The 19,212-nt window shown below is 33.6% G+C and overlaps 1 protein-coding gene and 1 long non-coding RNA gene across 2 annotated transcripts in view; one reads left to right on the top strand and one right to left on the bottom strand.

Annotated features, from left to right (window-relative positions):
- LOC118745768 (twitchin) overlaps positions 1 to 19,212 on the bottom strand; it is a 286,196-nt gene that overhangs the window by 87,564 nt on the left and 179,420 nt on the right. Inside the window, 3 exon segments of the mRNA XM_036479424.1 lie at positions 2,334 to 2,438; positions 2,440 to 2,708; positions 5,194 to 5,341. Coding sequence (XP_036335317.1) covers positions 2,334 to 2,438; positions 2,440 to 2,708; positions 5,194 to 5,341 — 522 coding nt within the window.
- The window catches only part of LOC118745770, a 115,365-nt gene that overhangs the window by 10,243 nt on the left and 85,910 nt on the right, over positions 1 to 19,212 (top strand). The window lies entirely within an intron of this gene.

Here is a 19,212-nt window from a genome sequence, read left to right as displayed (position 1 = left end):
ATTGATCTGCTCTGATAAAACAAAACAATTTCGCAAATGTGGGATTTCATATGCATGTATTCGAGTCTCGTTGAATGGAACATACAGAGAACTACTGCGTTTTGCGCTATTTTGAGCTTTTCGGAACTGCACCAATATATACTGCAGGGCACACACCAGGATTGCGTGATTTTTAATTAGTCAAATCCCAAATCCAAAAAATAAATAAATTTATGAATTGAAATGCGTATTAAACCTTAAATAATATAAATTTGTAATTTAATCGACGGATACAATCATGAATAACATTTATAAGTGATTTGACTTGTTGGACAAATAAAAAGTAAAATTTATTTGTGATTTGATTTGTCCAAAAAATCAATTTTATTCGTGATTTTCTAATGCTTTTTATGTAAAGAAAGCACGATTTTCGAGAAAATAAAAATAGTTTAGTTGTCAAACGAATCAAGTCACACATAAATTTAATTTCATGATATCATAAATAAAATTTGTTTTTGATTTGGTTGATGAATCAAATAGATTTCGTAATCAATAGGCGATTTAAAATCGAAAATGATCTTAAATCACGCAACCCTGGCAGGCACATCCAAAAATTCACAAAGCAATCGAGAAAAACTTTCAAAAATTATTATCACAACATCCACAAACAGAGAGAAAATGCTTGGTGTAGTTAACTGACACTCTAAAAAATATAGCTATTTGCTCGAGACGATATTTTTTTCAAAACAGTAGAGCAAAGAAAAATTCTAGCTTCCGTAATTCAAGAAGCGTTGAGTCAAAATCCTGCAAAATCAGCTTTGAAGAAGTTAAGAGAGCGAGAGAGTTAAATAGGAGAGAAAGATAGATAGCGCGGTGAAGTAAGTTTGTACAAAAACATTACTGATCGTAAAATGTGGACATATGATGCACTGCAGCTCGTCTTGTCCTTTATAATGCTGAAAAGTCTAAATGCGTAAGCATCAAAATGTAAAAAACTTTTGTTTTTAATTATTATTAAGTATTATAAGTAGATACACACATACATATATGTTTATGTAGAATTTAAACGGTTCTTTGTGTTGAATTATAATTAATATTACTATTAATCATACTATTACATATTATTTTTGATTTGGAAATGTGAGATAGAAAAACAGTTCAATTAGACAACATCGAGCGATAAGGAATACTCAGATCGAGTGTCAATTGCTTGGCAAGGAACGTAAAAAAATCTTCATAATAGCCAAATAGAGATAGGGCTGGTGCCAGTAGTCGAACCTCCTCGCGACGAAATGGATGTAATGTTGGCCAATCGGGAATCAATTCGGCTAAGGATGGTCTACGTGGAAACATCTGTATGCACACATTTTTTGTTGTAGAAAATAGAACATATATGCAAAATTTTAGATGTAGTTAACATTCTATGTAGCATTGGAATATATTTATATATAAGTATGTATGTATTGTTTATATGTTTGTATTATATTTGGTTTATATAAATGTACCATATGTATATAAGTAAAGAAGCAATATTACTCTATACATACATTTCTCGCATACATAATAGGAGTACACATGTCTTATGTACATATATATGTATGTTGGTATGCAACGGTGTCTGGGTGTCGGTAAAAACAGAGAGTTATTGCAAATACTTATTTTACATGTAAATACATTTTATTCACCTACAGAAATCTAATTCTTTGCTACTTGGGTAAATTAAATGCACTTTTCTCCATATTACAAACAAATCTTTGTTCCCGTAATAAGACTGACCGTTATATGACCCAACGACAACCTGCCAACGATTTTCTTATCAGAAAAAATTTTTGTACTGGCGAATAAAATATGGTATTCTAAATGTGTGCGAACAGAACCGATACGATCCTACCAAAAGCTCAGCTCGCGGCCACTTATATAATAATTAGAAATACCGAAACGAAGTCGACAGTGCGGACGAACCACCCGCTGGTTTTTCGTGCTTATAGTTGTCAACTCCTTTTTGTTTATGCGTCACGGAGCTTCGGAATGTTACCAAGGTAAAAATCCGTTAAATCATGGTTTGGATGAAGTATAGAAAAATGGAACATTGCCTTAAGTTCTATTGTTTCCCCAAATTTTTTTTTTCAGAAATAAAATTTCATTTTCAGGAGGCCAAATGTAATTCTAAGCACTTCATTAGAGTTATAATAACGATATTTTTGAAATCAAATAAATACGTCTAAATACACTAAGTGCTAAACATACATTACGCTAAAGTGGGTTAGTACTTTGTTAGTCTAGGGAACATTTTTTTTTAGTAAATTTGTACAATTAATTTGCAGTCGTCGCATGTACCGTGAACATTTCCTTACCCTCTCAACTTTCTTGAGTGTTGGCAATGGCTTTTCTGTTTGTTTCAATTCGCCCCAATTGGGGTCCTCTTCTTCTTTGTCCCATTTTTGATAACGACGTTTTTTTGAGCATAGCACGGAAATCCATGCCACTTGAATCCGAAACATACAACTGCATTTCGGCTGAGTCTTCACCGTGTATATTTGAGACAACGACTTTGTATTTGCCCTCATCATTGGGCTTACATTTACGCATACAAAGCGTAATTGAATTTGTTTGGCCATCAGTAAGGAATTTGAACCGGCCACCTTCGATGATTTCGCTGACGCCTTTATAGAATCTAAATGTCGGCGCTGGGTTGCCTTCAACGCCAACAGTCATATAAGCCGTAGAGTCTGCACATTGTTATTAAAAGTGTACATACAAGTAATAAAAACATGAATAAACATATAGAACATTGGGTGTACATTTGAAATATTAAAGAACTTATAACGAGTAAAACCACACATACATATGAATGCATTTATATTGTACATACATATACTTGTAAAACCGACAGCTTGCTTAAGAACAATTTTTGAATACCTACCAATACCTAAGAGCTGAAAACAGACTAAACACTGAGCTTGGACATACACATTGTAGTATCTTACCTGCAAAGGATCTGACTAATTCAAAGTATCTAGAATCCATGTTTGACGAGGTTAATGGAATATGCATCTGGGTTAGAAGCGGAGTCATAAGCAACCCTTAAGAACATGGGATGAGTCACGCAGTGTACGTGAAAAGTTGGAATTCAATGCCTGAAGTGACGAACAATTGGTGGGGTGTCTAAGGCTAAACGCATAGTGGAGCATAACATCGAGCAAAGCGTCAATTACAAAATGTACGCTTTGCTCTTCACTATCTGCGCTCCCATTGAAACAAATACGTTTGTAATCGTCGCTTTGCTCGCCGCTCCACTAAGCGCTTAGCTTAAGGTCTCGTTTATATTGAGCGCTTATAGCCGAACTAAGAGATGATCAGCGGAAGTTGATGGATTAAACAGAGTACATAAATGCAGGTGCGCACACCTTGAGTTTTTTTTAGTTGGTTAACGCGCTTGGGGCATGCAACATATTTTCTCAGCGCTTGTCACCTTGCTAGTCAGTTTATTTCTGAACTCAGCTATTAATTCTCTGTTTGCCTAACTACTTAAAAAATGTGTCCGGTAATGTTACTTTTTCTTCAGCAGCCAAATACATCATTAACAAGTAAGAAAGTCTAAGTTCGGGCGGAGCCGAACATTAAATACCCGGCGCAAGTATTAAATATATGATTTTCACCTTTCCGAAAGCTACCGCTACATGGTAAGCCGGGGTGCATCAATTTTGAGTAAATTAGCGTCCTTAAATTTCGAAATATTGAAGTTTAAAGTATTTTTGAAATTTACCATTATATGAACATCGGCCTCAATTTTAGTCCGATTTCAATAATTTTCAATCGTTTGCTTTCGTGTGACAAACACCTTAACCATACCGAGTTTGGCTCAAATTGGCAGAACGGTTACCGAGATGTATATATGTGATCATAAGTGGGCGGTGCCACGCCCATTTTCCAAAATTGTATCATAACCGTATTTCTTGGTAAAGAATTGTTGCAAGCATCAACCTTGAATAAATGAGCTTTAATACCTACTGATTTATCGAAGATTTCGTATTTCTCCAAATTACCGTTGTATGGGATGTGGGCGTGGTTATTGTCCGATTTTAAAAATTGTCGGCCATTTGGTATGTTGTACCAGGCTAACAGCTGTGCCAAGTGTGGAAGAAATTGGTGCAGCAGTTACCAAGATATACACATGTAACCATAAGTGGGCGTGGCTACGCCCATTTTCCAAAAATGTATAACATTCTTATTTTTCGTCTAAAAGTTATTGTAAATATCAATTTTGAGTGAATAATCTTAAGTAGTTACTAAAATATCGCAGTTCTCGTATTTCTGAAAATTATTTAATTGTCCGATTTTGCCCATTTTCAATACCATCCGTCCTATGCCCGAAAGAAGTGTACGCACAAAGTTTCGTTAAGATATCTCAATTGTTACTCGAGTTATCGTGTGCAAAGACGGACGGACGGACGGACAGACAGTCACCGCTTAATCGATTTCTCTTTTCATTCTGATCATTTATGTATGCATTTGTCTATACATATCTCGATTCGTTTTGGCTGTTACAAACAACCGTTGTGCGCAAGTGCGCTCGGGTATAAAAATTCGTTTAGCAGAAGATCCAGCAGACGACTTGTGGGATAGGTGACTGCTTGCGAAAGACACACAAAAATCCTATTTGAGAAGACGGGGCGAGTAGAACACTTTTTGACAAGCGTTAGTATCTAAATCGCATTATTTATGGATCGGTTCAATTAAAAGATATTACAAATCTTGCGCCGTAGTTTGTAACTTAGAGAGATATCAAAAGTTTTAGTGAACCAGAGTTTTCAGGATAACCGCATACTCTACCTGTCATACAGACCGCAGAAGAGAGCAGTACTAAAAGCCTTTCGAAGAGATATGTTTGTTCGTTATCAATTGCGAGCTATAATTAGTGCTTAGGACCTTCATAACAGTCTACCAATGGTATTGTGTATAATGATAAGAATGTCAAAAAAATGTGTTATTTGTTTTTCAGTTTATATCGAAAATTGTTGAAAAACTCCAGGCGTAAAAAATTTATAACACTCGGCTCTCAGCGTTTTGGTAGCATGAAGTTCTTAAGTTTACGTCGGCGCATGTTACTGTAAATTAAACTAATTCTCATAAGTGCATGTATGGCTTATATGTACTTATTTATGTATGTACAAGGTATGTGAGATCCGTAATAAATAAATTCAATAAAGTTACCTTCGACTGCTGAATAAGATTCCTGTACGTCAACAATTTGCGGGGGACCTCCATCGCCGATTTCACGTAACGGTGTCGAAGGCTTATTTATCAAGTCTTCAAGATCCTGCACGCTAGGACGACGTACATCAATCGATGTTCTTCGACGCTGTAGATTCCATAATTCCATTGATTCACGAACACAGAGAGGATGGAGTAGACACACACGCACACAAATTATTGATGCAAAACGAGTGTATATTAATGAAATAATATTAATATAAACAAACGCATAGAGGGTCAAATGGAGCATTTTTAAATACTTGTATTAAAATTTAGAAATATTTATAAAATATGAGTGAAAACAATGCATTAAAATGTCAATATACCGTGGAACTAAAACTAAAAATCTACACAACATATCAACTACCATACATGATTTTTGCAAATATTTAATTAATGCAAATGTGTGTATGAATGTCAAATTTGTATGCACTTAAAATTAATTAAATAATTTAAATGTATGAATGGGTATACAGAAACTACATATGTGAGTCAAAACCAAATCGTTAAATAAATCTACCAATAATGATAAAGAAGTATGTAAGCATTAATATATGTGTGTATATTAGACCGCATAGGCCAAAAATAAGTGCAATCTGTTGCAAGCGATTTTGAACACTCACTACGAGGGTATTTCAGGCATCCTGAAAAACGGCTAAATGGGTTTTCTTCTATAACTTTTTTATTTTATGCCCGATTTCTACGTCAATCGCTCGCCTTTGCCAATTTGCATCACATTTTCGCATTTTTGTGCATATAATAATAATATTTTGGCGCTTACACTTTCGACCACAGTCTTACGCCCCCTCTTAACGGCAAATGGATTTTATGAGAAGCTGTTTCATGGCAGAAATACACTCGGAGCCATTTCCAGCCGAGAGGCGACCAGAGATCGATCCCAAGTCCTACGGGGTAGTAGTACGCCCCGCTAACCATAGCCACAGCGGTGCAAAATATGGCAAACGGAAACAATCATAGACGGTATCGGTGAAGTATTAGTAAAAAAAATTAACTATCGGTATTGAGAATAGAGATAGGCACGGGCCGGGCTTTTGGCGTAAGCCCGCGGGTACGGGCTGAAATATTTGCTTTCAGCACGAACTCGTGCGGGCCTGGGCGTTCAGTCAAATTTCATAAAAGCACGAAAAGGCACGAAAAAGCCCGTTGCAAATACTAAAAACTTAGATGAGCTTTTGTTTTTATACAAAAAAATAGTACATATTTAAAACTCTTTTGATAAGAGAAAAGCAAAAAAAGGAATATTTGGAAACCGATAGAAAATATATGAAGTTAGTAGTTTTGTTTACATACATATCTGTACATAAAATATCTTCCCAGAAAATATATTATAAAAATCTTTGAAGTAAAATATTGATTCGCTTAAGTAAATATACATATGGACATAAACACAAAATTAAAAATCTGTACATATGTATACATACAATAAAAGTTGGCTCTTTATTTCCGGGCTGGGGCGTGTCCCGTCGTGACGGGCCGGGCCGGGCCCCACTAAAATTCTTAACGTGCGGGCTTGTGCGTGTTTTTGAAAGTTGATTTTGAACTCGTGCCGGGCCGGGCCTGAAATTTTAGGCCCGTGCCCATCTCTAATTGAGAATAACTGATAAGGTATAGGAAGTGCATTTTCGCCAAAACGGTGCTATAGTAATATATAGGGATAAAACTGTGTTGCTTACTGCTGAACGAAGTGGAAATTTATACTTCATGGAATATCCTGAAGATGATAAAGCATTCTTACCTGACACTAAGAACTACATAGATTTGTGGCACTTCGGTATGGGGAATTTGGATGAAAGAGACGTAATAGGTATGGTTGAAAATGGTGATGTCTATTGACTACAATTTAATCATGAAGAAAAATTGTTTGAGTGCGAAGTAAGTATGAGCGATAAGCAACTGCAATCGGCTCTTCCTACATACATATATATTAGGGTGGTCCTTAAAGCAATTTTTATTTATTAACTTTCATTTCATCTATTACGCAAAATCGATACTACTATAGTCGAAGAAATCACAAATATAAATTTTGGCCCCGATTTGAGTCGGTTAAGGCCCAGATTACCCTATGAAGACGTCTGAACCGACTCCGATCGGGACCAAAATTTATATGGGATACTTTCGGTTTTAGTAGTATCGATTTTGGGTATTAAATGGAACAAATATTTTTAATTTTGTGAGTCTCCATTTCGACATGCCTTAACTGACTCCAATCGGGACCAAAATTTATATGTGATATCTTGGACTACGGTAGAACCGATTTTGGGTATTAGATGAAAAAAAAACTTAATTTTTAGTTTTTTAGTATCTACAGAGGAATCTGAACTTTGGCCCCTCTGCGACACGCCTTAACCGTCTCCAATCAGGACCCAAATTTATATGTGATATCTGTGACCGTGGTGTTACCGATTGAGCGGGTGAGACTGAAAAAAATCGTTCATTTGATTTTAAGGACCACCAAGGGTTGGCAGATTTTTTATGCGCAAAATCAGTACGTTCGACTTTTTCCTGCTAAAAAAATCTACATTTTTATAAAGCAAAATTATGAATGTAAGTAACAGATAATACTTTAAAACGCCAGAGAACTTGTTTTTAACAATATTTTGGTATATAGTAAATAAAATATAGTTCATAAAAAAAAAAAATTTTATTCATTTTAACATGAAAGTATACATCATTGAACAAAGAAGCCAATAAATTATTTTATATTTATGAAATTTTTTAATAGTAATAATGAGATCATTTCCATTATCAGCGTTTAAATAGTAAAAAAATTCAATACATTTCATTTTAAAATTACTTTTAATTTGAAGCTCACTTTAAACAATTTTAATTAGAAGCCGATTTATCTCTTTTCGCCAAGAAGCAAACTACATATTTTTTCAAACTGTGGAAAAGTACCACTATTTAAGGAATGCATCTATATTTCCTAATGGCTTAAATTATTACTTTTTTCAACTACGCAAAAACTTTGAAATACTAAGAATTCGCTAGAAAGAGTATCGAACTCTATGCCTCGTATGCAAAACTCTTTTACAATGTCAGTAAATTGTGAAAAAAGAGTTGTAAGTTAAAGGAAAATTTGAAGTTATTAAACCGAAAGGTATTTTTGAGATAACTAACAACACACGACAAAAAATGTCAGCCTTCTTTTTAAATAATTTAAGCTCCATCATGTTATCGCAACTGGTATGTAACAACCCGGCGATATGCTCGTAAAATGATTGATCTTTTTGTTGTTTTTATTTTTATGTGCATATCAAACATTATCTGAAACATGTCAACTATAATTAAATTATTTTCTTCTTACATTTTACAGTACAGTTTAAGGTAGTTCTAAAGTTATGTAAAAACCTTAAGAAAATCCTAAAGTATTTTGTTTGAATTGAAAATTCAGTACAAATCAGTACTAAATTTGAAAAATCAGGACATAAGCGCACTGATTGAAGGAATGAATAAAATCAGTACAAGAGTTGAAAAATCAGTACTGTACTGATAAAATCATTACGTCTGGCAACCGTAGGACCACCCTAATATATATATATATTGGCCGGAGAAACAACCAGCCGGGCAGCACTTAAGCTGCGTTCAGTCGCTCTCTCTAGCACAGAGGCCAAATAATGGCCATTCCGAAGCGTCAAAACAAGCTCTATATCTTCAAAAAATTCTTAGTGATTTGGTTAAAATGGACAGAAGCGTTGCACTCTCCAAAGAAAGCACAAAACCAACACAATAGGGGTATTCTCGAAGTCTTGCACGATGCACGGATTGCATGAAATGCAAAAATACTATTCCAAATTTCGAAGAGTACGAGTGCACCCCATTGTAAAGTGGAAGCATGCATGGGTAGCAAGCAGCGAAATTACATATCAAATACAATAACAAGAGACAGCAAAAAAAATTAAGTGAGCGAGATGAGAGGAATGAGAGAAATATATAGCATTCCAACAACAAAACAACTAGCACAGGGTCGTATTTATCTTGCTATGCTATTTTGCATAATATATACATGGGTTTCGACGTTGCATATTTTGCAGCGATAGAAAATGCTGTTTCCCATGTATTTCGTTGTTGTGTGTTTGCAAGTTATGCAATCTATGCAATCCGTGCTACGTGCAATGGCTTTGCAAGATTTGGAGAATACCCCTATTGCGTAGTTAAGTGTTGTCAAGCCCGATAAATGCATTGCATCCATGTATATAGACTATATTTTAAGTACTAAGCACCCAGTATACAGCTATGTAAATACTGCACATATTCTATTGTATAAGGTGCATATGGTAATTGAAACAACATCATAAAAATGAAATTCAGTTATTTGTAAACTGCGTACACGAACGCATGAATTTAGTTCAAGGGCATAACCTTCTATACTTTAGTGGCATAATGTTGAGAATACTTATGTTTTATTTTCATATAAAAAGTGTCCTCGAGAGTCATATGCCATCGAGTGCCCAGATTTACTGAATTATTTGTTCTCAAATTTCATTGTTTTCTGAAGATCCCTTAAAAGACTACGCAACTCGTCGGATACGTATGTGTCCTTGGCACACCTTCTAGCATTATTTGTCTTATATTTTATTTAAACTTCTAATAATTGGCTTCTGAAAAAACTAAGGGTATACTCACCGATATAAATATAGCCTAAAAATATGAATGCCGCCTTGACTTTTTCTGGAAAACCTTTTTTGAATGATATCTGATTCATAAATATGTCACGAAAATGACTAAGATAAGTGTAATTAGTCTTTGTCATACAAAAAAAAAAAAACATGTTAAATAATTTTGACTTTGAAATTTGCAAATACATCTCTGGACTTCAGATGTTAGTTTTATGAAAAGCTTGCTCATGACGGAACAGAGGTTTACTTTTCTCTATGTGCGACATAAATGTTAATATTTCAGTGCGCACACATGAAAAATTCTGAACCCTGGTAAACAACTTTCTTTACACAAGAATGAGTGAAACCATTTCATTCTCGTCATAAAAATATATAAAATTGACTTAAAGAAATTTTAAAAATTCAGTAAATTCATAGACGATTGTTTTTCCTCACGATTTTTTTTTTCCAATGTGGGTCGGTGCCACATAGATTTGTTAGTTTCGATTTCGATATTGATTTATGTTAACACGTATGTATTTCTTAAATTATGGACGCTCATGCAGGCGTAAGAAAAATGCCTATGGTTACGGTGTATGTGTGTGTGTATGTATGTTTATGTATGCACAAGATTTTTCGAATCGAGATTTGATTGTAATACAATAAATACAACCTTTAACCAAGCACTAGTGGCATACAATAGTACTTAAGCAGATAAGCTGAATGCTGTGTTCGAATGATATTTTTCATATTAATCACATTTCATTACTATAACAATATATGTATGTATAAATACATATGTATGTATGTATGTAGATTAAGGTGTCAATCGAAAATGTTTTTTTTTTTTTTAATTTCAAGACCCTACCACCTAATTTTATTCGTTTTTATGAGAAATGTTATTGCATATTTTTATAGATTTTTTAAAGATCATTTAGAGGTCGCGACCTGTCGATTATGGTCAGAAAATACGATTTTGTAGACTCATGAGTTTTTGAATTACTATTTTTGATTCGATTTCATAGATCGAATATAATCGGAGAAGGGGATATATAGGCCTTTAAAATGGTATATTGTAATTTATTGTCGGACTTGGCTTGTTGGGGTTTTTTATCGGGTAAAGTAAAAAAAAACCATATTCTCTTAACTGTTTAAATTTTGACCATCGATAATTTCCACAATTTCAAAATATGTAGTTTTATCAAAAATTAAATCAATTTTTTAATAAAAGTCGCCTAACTTCATCAATTTTTATGCGATTGCAATAAATGGGCTATCCGTTTGTTTAAAAAAAGATTTAATTTTAGATAGTTTTACATATTTTAAAATTGTGGAAATTATCGATGGTCAAAATTTAAAAAATTTAGAGGAATATGGGTTTTTTTTATTAAACCCGATAAAAAATCTAACTAGCCAAGTCCGACAATAGATAATTATATACCATTTTAAAGGCATATATATCCTCTTCTCAAATCATATTCGATCAAAAATAGTAATTTAAAAACTCATAAATCTATAAAATCGAATTTTCTGACCTAAATCGACAGGTCGCGACTTCTAAATGATCTATAAAAATCTATAAAAAAGGCAATAATACTTCTCATGAAATCGAATAAAATTAGAGGAAGGGTCTTGAAATTACAAAAAAACATTTTTGATGGGCACCCTAATGTAGATGGAATCAGTCGACCCATGCTCGAAACTTTTCATTGAAGCACATTGATTTTTCACTTAAGAAATTATTATGAAGCTATATTATTTACATATATTTTACATGAAATTTCGCGCTTTTAATCGAATATCTAATGTTCGCTTAATCATTATTTACAATGATTTTTAAGAAAGCACTTATGCAGATTTGTTTATTTACAATCAAACTGCATTTCATGTGACAGTAAGCCATTCTGAAATCTATTTACATTTTTACTTATATCATCTCAAGAAACGAAATAAAATAAACAAATGCATATCTATAAAACCGGCAACTAGACGCATTTCAACAATAATTCAACACGGAAAACATTAAAATAAGTCGATATTAGAAGAAATCTTTTAACCTGTTTTGAGTCACCAACTTCTCCAGGCCGTGTATTTTTTTTCTGGGGAAAAACAGTAAAAACTTTCATGTAGTTTTTTTGCATGTAAATATCCTCACTCGTCATTATAAGAGACTTCTTAGCTTTGTATGAAAAACAAATTCCTTGGACAACTGCGCATTCTAATATGTATGTATATATACACATAAGTAATAAGTGTTCATTTAATTTATTTACAAAGGAAAACTATTTTCATTTCATTTAATATGTATTTCATTCATTTTCGCAGGTAAGTTTGAATTCAGAAATTTAGAAATTTTATTTTTGAATTGGAATATTTCACATATATATACTTATATAATTAATGTATTAGATTTTCAGCGACGATTCCCCTTTTACGCAATCGGAATACAAATTTTGATTACATTTGCATACCTTCTGATTTTGAATAATCTTTATCAGCTTGTGATTGAATTCAATGCATATGGACATATGTATGTGTGTAGGAATATTGAATCATAATTATTACAAGGTTATTAACTAACTAAGAGAAGCATAAATACTTAAACTTAATGTGCTACTACTGAGCGGAGTCAGAAAAGTTTGAGGAAAGTAAACGTGCAAAGGTTTAAAAACACATATGCATTAACTTAAGCAGTTACGTATGTATGCATGTGTGTATCATATTCCTGTAGGATATCGGGTTAGACTAACCAAACATACGCAAAGGCCTATTTAAATTAGAAATTTCGTGTCCTAGGCAGCGTCGAATTGTTTCTTTCTGCATATCATTGAAACCAGAAACAGGTCAAATGAAACATTTTACATTACAAAACCGAAACAAGGAACTGATGAATTGTACATTACATTCGATCCTTTCAAAACAGTGTCAGGTACCCAGTATCCTCGCGAGGCTATGTGTGCTATGTGTGCGTGTGTATTTTGACTGGTACTGTTTTAAAATGCAATTGCCCCACCTAGGATTACAATTGAACCATTTTTATTACAAATCACCTACCTAAGGGTAATTAATTTCCCTTAAGGGTAATTTCCCTTAATTAAGGGTAATTATTTAATTTAATTTCAAAATCCCCGAATTGTAATTTTTCGAATAACTCGAAAACCAGTTTTGTATTAGGCGACTAGTTTATATTCATCCACTGAAAATAAAATTTCGTTAAAATTCTACGAAAATCTTTCGTAGTCTTGGTTTTTGTACAACGTACGAAACTTTCGTTCATAATACGAACACATTTTTCACAACGAAACAAGATTTTACGAACCATTCCTAAATATAACAAAAGGAGTTTCGAAAGGCATTTTTCCAGTACTATTTATGAAAACTTTCATTTATTTTACAAAACACATGCGTAAATTACCGAACAAATCTCTGTACCAATAATTTTGAGTATTATAAGAAAGCATTGGGAATATTTACGTGTCGTCTTAAAATATACGAAATCTACAATTCTGAATTCGTTTTATTTAATAAATACTTTCGTACATAGTACTAATGCAGAAAAATGTTTTTTAAATTCGTCATTGCGAAATTACCTGTTGGCTGCTCTGAGACGTATAATATAAATTTAAACGTTTTATAAAGGCATTTGCTGGATAAAAAATACAATAAAAAATTCAATATTTATTAGTGATTTGATCATTCGTGGAGCTATCGATTAATCGTAACATTGCTACCTACTAGCTGGCAAAGGTGAGTGAGTGAATTTTAAGTTTTGTTTTTTGCTTTTGTTTTGTTGCTTTTTATTGTTGTTGTTTTATTGTTGCATATAGAGCGTTGACACATCATCTCCATGCAATGGCTTATCAGAAAAAAATTAAACACTGGTGAGCGTGCGCTGCAACATGTATGAACAGCACCCGAGACCCCGAGAATAAATAATCCAAAACAAATACATATATATTTGATGTTTGACCGCAATACAAATTGCCTGATGGTTTTCGTTCGGTAAAACTAAACCTAATTCTTATTTATTTACTTTCATTAAATTTTTTATTTTTTTTTTTTAGATTGAGCCTGATTTCGTCCTCTAATTCGGAACCAGAAATGAGGTCATTGATAACCTCATTGCTTTTTGCAATTTACTTTTGGATAATACTGTTTGTTTTTATGATATTGGTCGGAAACTGGACTCGAATCCAGACCATGCGGAATGGTAGCGCGAACTGCTAACCATTGCACCACAGCGGCCTCCAATCGGAATTCAAAATAAAAATAGTAAATATTTATTTAATTTTAAACTGTGTGAATTGTACTCCAAGGTAAAAGAAAATCAACAGTGTTTTTATTTGGTAACACAAATTCACCATGGCCTTATGAATAGCGCATTTATGTGCCTATACCCGTATGTTTCCATTGAAATTTAGCTGTCTTATACAAGTTTTTGGATATTTTAAACAAGTTTGAAAATATTACATTTTTTATTTACAGATGGAAAGTATACGCATTCTCACGGACTATAAAACCATAGCTCAAATGATAACACAAAACTTCATTATATTTTTATCATTAATATTAAGCGTTTTTGCAAAACATTTCGTTAAACAAAAACCCTTAAAATTTACAATAAAAATAGAATAAAAGTGTTGTTTTATAACTCGTACTATGGTGTTTACAGTGTGGCGAATGAAAGCAACGACCACAGATTTTACGAAAATAATCTCGTTAAATATACGAATTATTTTTGTGCATTTTACAAAAACTTCGTAAAAAAAAAAACAAATAAATAATACGAAATTCTTTAGTAAGTAATACGAACGCATTAGTAAAATATACTAAGAATCTGATGTCTCATATTTTCGTAGTATGTACGAAAACAGTTTTGTGCAATTAACGAAAACTTTCGTGGCTCAAAATGCCGACAAATTCCGTAAGATTTACGCAAGCTTTCGTTATGTTTATGCAGATTTTATTTTCAGTGTGTGTATGTGTGTGTACTACTGTGTACTAGTGTGAACTGCCGCCAAACATACATAGTACTATTAAACCAGCCTGGAGTGAAAGCTACTAGTCGTGAATTAGACTACTATCAGTTGGCTTCACAGTTCAACTGGTCCGTCTTCTATAATTTTTTCGATATTAGCAACTGGTATTTTTAATACGACGGTGTCCTACGAAACGCCAGCTAGTCGAAATACTAATAGCACGTACCAGTTGAAGGGGTATGCATCAATAGTTAAGAAAATAAATCTGCAGCTTTGCTCATGCTATTATAACTGTCACAAGTCCAGCAGGATTAAGCGAAGGAGTGCCGTACTCAAATCCTCAGCAGTGAGGAAACTTCTTCTATTTTTAATGTAATATAATTGGATTCAGCTTATTTTTTAATACTTTGTTTTTAATTTAATTTTTTTACAGAGAAAAAATATTTTTTTAATTCACCGACATTAGATTTTTTAAAATTTTAAGTATTTTTATATTGCAATATGTGTTCATTTAATTTATTTACAAAGAAAAAATAATGTTTGATTTCATTTAATAAGTACGCTGAGGGAAAAAAATTTAGAATAACAAGTAAGAAAGTCTAAGTTCGGTCGGAGCCGAACATTAAATACCTGGCGCAAATATTAAATATGTGTTTTTCACCTTTCCGAAAGCTACCGCTACATGGTAAGCCGGGGTGTATTAATTTTGGGTAAATTAGCGTCCTTAAATTTCGAAATATTGAAGCTGCATTTCCAAAAATTTTAGCCGTAATTTTAGCCCGATTTGAATAATTTTGAACGTTTAGCTGTTATGTGGCAATCATAATAACCATACCGAGTTTGGTACAAATTGGTAGAACGTTTACCGAGATACATATATGTGATCATAAGGGTGCGGTGCCACGCCCATTTTCCAAAATTTTATCATAAACGTATTTCTTGGTAAAAAGTGGTTGCAAGCATCAATTTTGAATAAATTAGCTTTAATATTTACTGCTTCATCGAAGACTTCGTATTTCTCTAAATTACCGTTATATGGAATGTGGGCGTGGTTATTGTCCGATTTTAAAAATTTTCGGCCATTTCGTACGCCGTACCAAGGCCAACAAAAGTGGCAAGCTTGGAAGAAATCGGTGCAGCGGTTACCAAGATATACACATGTAACAATTTTCCAAAAATTTATAGTATTCTTATTTTTCGTCTAAAAGTTATTGTAAATATTAATCTTGAGTGAATAATCTTCGGTAGTTACTAAAATATCGCTGTTTTCGTATTTTTGAAAATTACCGTTATATAGGAGGTAGGCGTGGTTATTGTCCGATTTTTCCCATTTTCAATACCTACGCCCGAAGGAAGTACACGTACCAAGTTTCGTTAAGATATCTTAATTTTTACTCGAGTTATCGTGTGCACAGGCGGACAGACGGACGGACAGACGGACATGGCTTAATCGATTTCTTTTTTCATCCTGATCATTTATGTATACATTTGTCTATATCTATCTCGACTCGTTTTGCCTGTTACAATCAACCGTTCTGTGAACAAAGTTATAATACCCTTGTGCACAAGTGCGCTCGGGTATAAAAAAAAGTGATATATTTAAAGAAATACGCATATGAAAGAGCATCAACCCAACTCGTTTTAAATTTGAGTATGTACGCTATAAAATATGTCATTGTGATGTGCACAGATACTTTTTCGTAATTAAGAAGAAAGAAAAATAAAATTTAATTTTTTGTTCCGTCCGGCAGCAACCAATTGTATGTATCAAGCGTCTTTGCACACTCAGCTACAGCCATACATGTAAATGTGTTTTCAAATGTTAAATTTGAACCAACATCACAGCGCGCGATTAGTGCATTTGTGTGTACGTGTTGTCACCGCTGTACATGCTTTGTATACATATACTTTTTTAATTACATATGAAAAAGCATCCGAGACGTGCAAAACGGCATCCGTGCAGTGAAAAATGCTTCATTTTAATCCGGGCGTATTTGAATTGAATATTTCCATTATTTCCAAATTAATTTGAAATTGTAATACTGGTAGCTCTCCAGTATAGCTGGAACACTATCGATTGTCGTCACAACTATCGGTAGTATCGATACTATCGAAAATGTCGACACTATCGGTAGTACTATCGATAGTTTTTAATAAAAAAATCCAAAAATTAAACATAACAACATTTATTGAAAATGAGATCATAATTGCCAAAATATGTCCATATTTTTGTTAAGGAACAAAAGTTTATCTATGATTTTTAGCTTCGAGCAGCATCTGCGCTCTGAAATTATTTGCCCTACTTTGCTAAATGACCTTTCCAACTCACAAGATATAGCAGGTACCGCCGGCTTTTACTCTTATATAGGCGGCATACACGGTGCGTCTGACTCGCGAGTCATTTATGTACGTGTTGACTCGCCTTCGACTACACACAGTTGAATCATTCAGAGTCAATCCAGGAGTCATGTCGGTGTAACTAACACAAATTTATTATCACAAACACATCCCAACCAACTCGCGAGTCAGACGCACCGTGTATGCCGCCTATTACTGAATAATGTTTGTATGAGTGAAAACTATCGATAGTGCTTATAAACTATCGATGTTTTCGATAGTCAAAAACCATCGATACTATCGATAGTGCCATCGCTAGTTTTCCAGCTCTACTCTACAGATCATCTACTGGAAAGTTTACTCACTGTTTTGCAACACACTGCAGGACAAAAGTTCTCTTTGTGGCGAAACTATTTAGTCATCTATTTACATTTATATTTTTGTAGTGTTAACAATGATGTTCTACGAAATGCGGAATATCAGCTTTGCAATTTAGTCCCGATTTTTCTTTGTAAATAATTTGTATGATTATTTTTTTCATAACTACTAGATTCAATCAAATTTGGTAGCGCAATCTACTTAATTTTTGTGAGGTGCCAACGTACGGATTTTTTAATGGCCACAAAAGTTTGCGAATACGCAATGACAAACGATATCCGGCTACGTCTTTCTGCCTACAGTTCAAATTCAAGTACGTATCAGTTTACATATCGTCGCTCCCAACGAAGAGTAGCACATCTCAAATTACCGTGGAAGACTAGCACATTTCATTTTCACGTCGAAGACTAGCACATTTCATTATTCGCGTCGAAAAGTAGCACATTTCAGATTTTCGCGTGGAAGACTAGCACATTTCACTATTCGCGTGGAAGAGTTGCACATTTCAGAATTTTGCGTGGAAGAGTAGCACATTTCAGATTTTTGCGTGGAAGAGTAGCACATTTCACTATTTGCGTGGAAGACTAGCACTTTTCAGATTTTTGCGTGGAAGAGTAGCACATTTCAGATACTCGCGTAGAAGAATAGCGAATTCATATAAAGTGGTACTAGCAGCCGTACAAAAACCAAACATACGTGTATGTAATAATTATTTCTCCTCGACTAAGCTGAGAGTTTAATGTTGTGTATGGAGCTTTTCGGTATTTTATTACAACAAGAATAAACGTTTATTTTCCTCCTGCTCGTTTGGACGCATATTCGCGTCTTCCTCAGGGAATCTATTTATAAATACGAGAAACATATATGTGCATTAGGGTGGTCCAAAAATGCATGTGGAAAAAGTAAAGTCGGAATTTTTATGCTCTCACCCCCCAAGATTGTTCTATACCGAAAAAATATATCCCTATTTTTTATTTTGAAATCAAAAAATAGTTAGAGGTCGCTCAAAGCGCCCAAAGTTTCCCATGTACATATTTTATATGGGGAAAAACACTTTTGGTAGAAATGGTATATAATTCAAAAAAACTATTTTTCTATCGGAAAACTTTTTTCAGCTGCAGGATTCCCAATAATAATACCCAATTGTTTACTTAACCTTTTTTCATCGCAACTATAATTTGTAGGTCCGCCAAAAACCCCAAAAACCCCGAAAAATGCAATGGGGGACAAATAAAAAATCGTTAGTATTAAAAAATTGTTAAATAAATAATTGCGTATTATTATTGAAAGTCTCCTGAAAATAACCAGAGTTTTCTGATCGAAAAATATTGATTTTCAAAAATTCTATACCATTTCTACGAAAAGTTGTTTTTTTCCCATACAAAAATACAGAGAAAACTTTGAGCGCTTTGAACGACCACTAAATATTTTTTGATTTAAAAAAAAAAATATCGGTACACTTTTCTATATACAACAATCCTAGGGAGTGAGAGCATTACAATTCCGACTACTGTTTTTGGACCACCCTAATGTACATGCAGTCATATCAAAAGCACCTCATTTCAAAGTGATATTGTTTTCCACTTATTTTTATTTACTTATTTTTAAGAATTTTCATTAAAATAAAGTTCATTCTCTGAAGAAGTCCATATAAACCCATGATTCAA

Source organism: Rhagoletis pomonella, unplaced genomic scaffold (assembly GCF_013731165.1).
Source record: "Rhagoletis pomonella isolate Grant_MI unplaced genomic scaffold, Rhpom_1.0 Rhpom_scaffold_00009, whole genome shotgun sequence".
NCBI lineage: Eukaryota > Metazoa > Arthropoda > Insecta > Diptera > Tephritidae > Rhagoletis > Rhagoletis pomonella.
The sequence above is the reverse complement of the archived record's forward strand: the minus strand, read 5'-3'. Positions and strand labels throughout refer to the sequence as shown.